The sequence below is a fragment of the Nicotiana attenuata genome, chromosome 6 (assembly GCF_001879085.1).
Source record: "Nicotiana attenuata strain UT chromosome 6, NIATTr2, whole genome shotgun sequence".
In the NCBI taxonomy this organism is placed as follows: Eukaryota; Viridiplantae; Streptophyta; class Magnoliopsida; order Solanales; family Solanaceae; genus Nicotiana; species Nicotiana attenuata.
In genome coordinates, this window is record NC_031994.1 from 73,387,087 (window position 1) to 73,394,397 (window position 7,311).

Below are 7,311 nucleotides of genomic sequence, written 5' to 3' on the forward strand. Positions count from 1 at the left end.
TTTCAAGTGAGACGAAGCATCGGATAAGTTACCAATTTAAATATAGAATTTCGTTAAAATAAAACGTAACAACGATTACTAAGTAAAGTAAAAGCATCAAATATGGTAAGGAGTTTAATGTGAGAAATCAGTTAAAGTGAAAATATGACAACTATATAGTAAAGCACCGAACGAAACGACGAGTTTCAATTTAAGAGTCACGTAAGGTAAGCATGTTCATAATTCTTTTGCTTAAAACCGTTATGTTACTAATAACTCAACAGGGTATGAGATAGTGACTCCGCGTAATAAATTCATCTTGAAAATCAATTCACCAAGAAATCGCGGGAACACAGATTGACACATTGAAGTAATGCAACAGTTCACGTAGGATGCATGACTCACATAAGACACAACAACGACAACAACAAGTACAACACACATAATCCGTTGCGGTGCGTAACCCGATCCCATCGTATCATCATTTATCAATATCATAATCCTCCCTTATTTCACCATAGTACCATTAATTTATATCAAGTATAATGTATACAAACCGTTGCAGCACGCAACCCGATCCCACTGTATCATCATTTATCAATATCATAATCTTCCCTTATTCCACCTGCTGCGGTGCGCAACCTGATCTCACCGTATCATCATTCATCAATATAAGATCCTCCCTTATTCTACCCGTTGCGGCGTGCAATACGATCCCACCATATTATCATTTATTAATATCAAGATCCTCCCTTATTCCACCTGTTGTGGCACGCAACTCGATCCACAAACAATTTCAAATAACAATAACAATCCAGTAATTGAATTTACAAGAATTTTTTAAATCAAAGGGTATGAGTGCACGACAATAAAGAAACCACATAATAATCAAAGTAATGCAACGAATATTATAAATACAACAAGACAAGTAAAGCACGTGACAACTAAGGTGTGCAAGTAAAACAGTTAATAAGCACGGAGTCACGGAAGGGACGAACAAGTCAATATTTTTACAACAAATAGCACATGGCTCAACCACGATGTTTACAAGAATTTCAACAATAAAAAAAAATGAACGGGAATGCTCAACAAGGAAAGGTATCTCAACAATTAACAACTCCGCCTCAATGTGAAAATGACAGTTACAACTTCAACACCAATAACTCAACTAGATGATATTCCACGAAATAACAACTTCAATTAAAAGTGATTCAATAATTAAGAGGTAATAAGACAATAAGTAAGGCAATAACTTCAACTAAAGCATCTAAGAGCAAAATAACAAGTACGAGGCAGAACAAGTGCTAACAACGTCAAATAGAGCATGTAAGAGCAGATTAACAATGAGAGATATCACATGTTATGACAATTCAATTAAAGGCATAAAAAGAGTCTAGATAATCTAAATCGATAAAATATCACCTATATCTCGCGTACCCACTCATCACCTTGCGTACACGGCTTTCACATAACACGAATAGCACAATTAACCCAAATCCTAAAGGGTAGTTTCCCCCACACAAAGTTATGCAAGATACTTACCTCAAAAGCCCTCAATCAATTTCAAAAATAGCTTTTTCTTTATAAGTTATCTCCGCTCGGCACAAATCTAACCAAAATCGACTTAATAATGTCAAACAATTCTTGAGAAATTAATTCCAATAATTAAAGTTATGATCTTTATACAATTGCTCAAAAGTCAACATGTCAACAAAATTCAACCCCGGGTTTGCCCGTTCAAAACCTGGGTCCAAGGGTAGATTCCGACTACCCATAATCCCACGAGTCTATATATGTGTTTTGTTTCAAAATTCGAGTCAAATTCGACTCTCAGATCCCAATATTTATTTTTCAAAACATAGACAAAGTTTCTCAAAATTCCCCTTTGATTCTCATAATTTTGATGTTAAATCTCATATATAATCATGTAAAATAGTTGGAAATTGAACAAAAGCACTTACCCAGTGATTATAAATGAAAATCCCTCTCCTAATCGCCTCCTACCGAGTCTAGGTTCAAAATATGAAAGAATGAGCTAAAATCCCTATATTTCAACTCTTAACCTTGCTGCAAATGTCGCATTTGGGACCAAAAATTCACAATCGCGGATGTTCGCATTTGCGACAAAAAGTTCGCAATTGTGGACTTTCGCAACTACGACCTCATGTTCGCAATTGCGATCAAGGTTCGCAATTGCGACCAAAAGTTTGCAAATTAGTAGTTTGCAATTGCAACAAAAAGTTTGCAATTGCGATGTACCAGCACCAGCAATCTCAAACTTCACCGAAATGATCCGAAACATACACGAAACTCATTCGGAACCTCCTGAACATAAACTATATATGCATTTTAATCATAAAACATGCTACGGACCTGCTCGCGCACTCAAAACACTGAAAAGAGGCCGTCTTGACTTGATATTGACCATGGTCAAACTCCAAATTTCTTAACTTAACTAGTCTCTCAACCAATGATTCAAAACACACCCAAGCCCCTCGGGACCCCGTCAAATCGTACCAACAAGTCCCAAAATATAACACGAACCTACTCGAGGCTTCAACCCCGAAACATAACATCAAAACCATGAATCGTACCTCAATTCAAGCTTAATGAACTATGAACTTTCAACTTCTACAACTCACGCCGAATCATATCAAATCAACCCGCAATGACGTCAAACTTTGCATGCAAGTCTCAAATGATACAACGGAACTATTTCAACTCCCGGAATTGCAATCCGAACCCGATATCAACAAAGTCAACCCACAAATCAAACCTCTCAACCTTCCAAACCTTCAACTTTCGCCAAAATGCAAAAAATCGACCTATGGACCTCCAAATCCAAATTTGGCATATGCGTAAGTCCAAAATCACCATACAAAGCTATTGGAATTATCAAAATATCATTCCGGAGTCGTTTACACAAAAGTCAAACATCGGTTCGCTTGTCACTTAACCTTTTAAAATAAGAATCATTCTTACAAATCAACCCCGAATCATCCAAATATCGAATCCAACCACATACACAAGTCATAATACACTATACAAGCTACTCGAGACCTTAAGCCACCGAACGAAACGCTAATTCTCAAAATAATCGGTCGGGTCGTTACCATTCATGAAACTGATCAGTCGGACTTCCAACTACAAGATACTCAAGAATTAAGAAAAGTAGGGTGTTAACAAATATTTATTGTGTATACTTAACGAATATGGGAGACAGCACAAGCACACTAGCTGGTCTAGTTGGAGTAGAGATTGAATTAAAATGAAATGATGTCAATTCTGTGAGGATGTTAGTGAAGTGGACCACTTAATTTGTAGGGACAAAAGGAGTTTCCTTTTGTTCTTTTGCATGTGAATTGTGCATATAGACGCGTTTCTACATCTATAAATAGCCTCCGATTCTTGCATTCTATCCCAAGTCGATTTTGTGGCATTCAACTACATTGCAATGGCGAAGCTTAAAGTTGTTAACATTGTTTTCTTTCTATTATTGGGTATAGGAATATGTTCAGCTGCTAGAACCCTCCTCACTTATGATCATGTAGGTGTTGGGGGAGAGGTAGGCGCCTATGGTGCAGGCCACGGCATTGGTGGCGGCGCCGGTGGTGGTGTTGCTGGAGGAGGGTATGCTGGTGGTGGTGGAGGAGGTTCCGGTGGAGGTGGTGGATATGGAGCTGCAGGGGACCATGGTTATGCCGGTGGAGGTGGTAGTGGAGGCGGAGCCGGTTGGTGGGTTCTGGCTTATGCTGCTGGAGGAGAGCATGGCGGCTGGATAGTGGTGGAGGAGGTGGCGGGTGGAAGGTGGAAGCGAGGAGGTGGCGTATGCTGGGTGGAGGGATTACGGATGGCTGGGACGTTGCAAGGTGGTGGTGGGTGAAGGTGGTGGTAGCGGATATGGTGCTGGAGGAGCACCAGGTGGTGGATATGGTGCTGGAGGTGGTGGAGGCACTGGTGGTGGCGGAGCTGCTGCAGGTGGAGCACATGGTGGTGGATATGCTGAAGGCGCAGGAGGAGGCAGTGGCGGCGGCTACGGAGCTGGTGGGGCACCAGGTGGTGGATATGGTGGTGGAGGTGGTCATGGAGGTGGTGGCGGTGGTGCTTATGCTGGAGGAGCAGGGGGAGCAGCAGCTGGTGGGTACGGTAGTGGAGGAGGAGCTGGTGGTGGTGCAGGAGGAGCACATGGTGGAGCATATGGAGGCGGTGGCGGGGGTAGTGGTGCCGGTGGAGGTGGAGCCTACGCTGGAGGAGGTGAGCGTGCTGGTGGATATGGAGGAGGTGCTGGAGGTGGTGAAGGTGGTGGACACGGTGGTGGCTACGCCCCTTGATTGCTTATTCGAATCACCATTTGAAATCCAAAAATTTCCCTATTCTTGCCTACACTACTAATTAATAATGTAATCACATTGTGGTGGGAAGATGATATATCGTGAAGGCAAAAGAATTGCAGCAAAGAAATGCTGCACCTTATATAAGTGTAATATCGTTTCCTTTAATAGCAAATTAAGGTATGATGCTTGCATTTCAAGTATTAATTAAAGTGGTCAGCAAATTTCTGTACTCTATATATATGTTGCATGCATACAATAATAAGCAATATTGGTTTGGGCAGATTAGTAAACCTTCGCAAGGACGATCACACGGGAATTGATCATAATACATACAAAGAAATAAAAGAACCAGATTGACAAGAAAAAACTATTAAATAGAACGTACGATTGAACAAGGGAAATCTTTGCTGCCCTCAGTGTTAAGAAACCAAAAATGGACAGACCTTGTACTGTCAATATACTCATATAATATGATGGCTCACCTATCACTAAAAATCTGAAAACTTCAAAAGTCGGCAGCGCTGCAAGATTGGCAAATTAATTTATGGGGCATAGCTTATTAGGGCAGAACTGATATATGAAAAAAGAAAAAAGAAAAAAAAGAACTCATCTACATCAGGTGGTTGCACTTGGAGATGAGACAGTCATGTGATAAGAGAAACAAAGTAATTATGCCCGAGTGGAAGGCAAAATAAAATATTGTAACAACCCACCCGGTCGTTTTGAGAGTATTAATTAGCCCCGATTCCGTATTTAATGCTTCCCTTGTACCATTTTATGCTTATGTGTGACTTGCTGGGAGGTTTTGTTTTTGGTTTCCGAGTGAATTGGGACACTTAGTCCCTAAAATCGAAGCTTAAGTTCTAAAAATTTGACCGTAGTTGGAACTGTATAAAGACGACTCCGGAATGGAGTTTCGTCGGTTCCGTTGAGTGATTTTGGACTTAGGAGCGTGCCCGGATTGTGATTTGGAGGTCCGCAGCTAAATTAGGCTTGAAATGGAAAAATTGAAAAGTTTGACCGGGATTGGATTTTTTAATATCGGGGTTGGATTCCAATTTCGGAAATTGGAGTAGGCCCGTAATGTCAAATGTGACTTGTGTGCAAAATTTGGGGTCGATCGGACGTGATTTGACAGGTTTCGGCATCAGTTGTAGAAGTTTGAAGTTTCAAAGTTCATTAAGTTTGAATTGGAGTACGAATCATCTTTTTAGCGTTGTTTGATATGATTTGAAGGCTCGACTAAGTTCGTATGATGTTTTAGGACTTGTTGGTATGTTTGGTTGAGGTACCGGGGGCCTCGGGTGAATTTCGAATGATTAACGGACTAGAATTGGACTTGTTGGAATTCCAGAAATCAATAATGTGTTGTTGCTGGTTTCCTTCATTGTGTTCGCGAGAGAGGTCTCGCGTTCGCGTAAGGTATCTGGGAGGCCAGCGGAGTTTCGTTCTTCACATTCGCGAAGAACTGAGGTCTCAGGTCTACGCGTTCGCGAAAGGGGCCTCGCGTTCGTGTAGAGAAGCTAGTCTGATGAGTCACCAAGCATTTAGCCTACGCGAATGCGTTTGCGAAGGGTCAGGCAGTGGAAGCTTCGCGTTCGCGAGTGAGACCTCACGTTCGTGAAGAAGGTTTTTGGACTGAAGCATTTTTATGCTTCGCGAACGCGAGGAGGTTTCCGCGTTCGCGAAGAAGGATTCACCTGGGCAAATATAAACGTTTCAAAATCGAGGGTTTGCCATTTTCTACATAACTTGAGATAGAGAGCTCGGATTTAGGCGAGATTTTGAGAAAATTTCGAAGGAAACATTTGGGTAAGAATTCTACACTTGTTTTTGATTAACATCCACTAATCCGTCGTTAATTTCATCATTTAATTAAGGTTTTGGGTTGAGAAATTTGGGGGAAAAGTTGGAAAAGTTCTTCAACCAAATTTGGGGTTTTGATTGTGATTTAGGTATCGATTTGAGTAATTTTGGTATGGGTGGACTCGTGGTTGAATGGGTATTCATATTTTGTGACTTTTATCCGATTTTGAGACATGGGCCCGAGTCGATATTTTGGGACGAATTTCTAATTTCTTGTTAAAGTCTTGGTTTCATTAATTAGATTAGTTTCTTATATTTATATTTATGGTACAAAAATTGCTTTTGTCTAGATTTGGACCATTAGGAGTCGGAAAGTAGAGAAAAATGCATTCTTATTGACTGATTGAGCTTGGTTTGAGGTAAGTGGCTTGCCTAACCTTGTGTGGGGGAAATCCCCTTAGGATTTGGTATTGTTGTGACGATTCTGTGATATGTGAGTGACGTGTACACGAGGTGACGAGTGCGTACACGGGCTAATTGTTGATAATTTGATTTTTACTGAATTAATCTGTTATATCTTAAATGAGTTATCCCAGCATGTGTAGTTATACTGTTTAGCCTAATATGGTATGTCTACATGACTTAAATGCTTATTTGAAATATGTGCAACATGCTTAGTTGAATTCCCGCTCTTCCTTGATTTGTATTTAGTCTTAAACTGTAGGATTCTTGCTGTAAATTGTTGTTTCCATCTGTTTCGGGCTTTGTGTTTACTTTTGGTACTACGAGCCGGTACATCGGGAAATCACCCTATTGTACATTTATTTTTGGGACTACGAGGCGATACATCGGGAGATCCCCTGTCGCATATTTACTTTTGGGACTACGAGGCAGTACCTCGGGAGATCTCCGTTGCATATTTACTTTTGGGACTACGAGGCAGTACCTCGGGAGATCCCCTGTTGAGTAATTACTTTTGGGACTACGAGACGGTATCTCGGGAGGCGCCCTGTTGTTTATCCCTATGTGTTGTGTTGTTACTTTCTGAAATTTCTTCTTGTTAGATTTTCAGTCTTTTATTATAACTGTTACACCTTCTGCCTTAAATTATTATATTCCAGTAGGGCCCCGACCTGACCTCGTCACTATTCTACCGAGGTTAGGTTTGGCACTTACTGGATATCGTTGTGGT

At 40.8% G+C, this 7,311-nt stretch overlaps 1 protein-coding gene across 1 annotated transcript; it reads left to right on the forward strand.

Moving 5' to 3' along the window:
- Positions 3,383–4,547, forward strand: LOC109227979 (glycine-rich cell wall structural protein 1.8-like). The gene is made up of 2 exons (XM_019393167.1): positions 3,383–3,805; positions 3,849–4,547. Exons 1-2 carry the CDS (start codon positions 3,434–3,436, stop codon positions 4,308–4,310), a joined length of 834 nt encoding a protein of 277 aa, XP_019248712.1. The 5' UTR covers positions 3,383–3,433; the 3' UTR covers positions 4,311–4,547.

Bases quoted from the DNA above. Each gene is read 5' to 3' on its own strand.
- LOC109227979 (XM_019393167.1), top strand. From the start codon at position 3,434: ATGGCGAAGCTTAAAGTTGTTAACATTGTTTTCTTTCTATTATTGGGT. The intron at 3,806-3,848 runs GTATGCTGGGTG...GGACGTTGCAAG, and splicing joins GGTGGAAGCGAGGAGGTGGC to GTGGTGGTGGGTGAAGGTGG.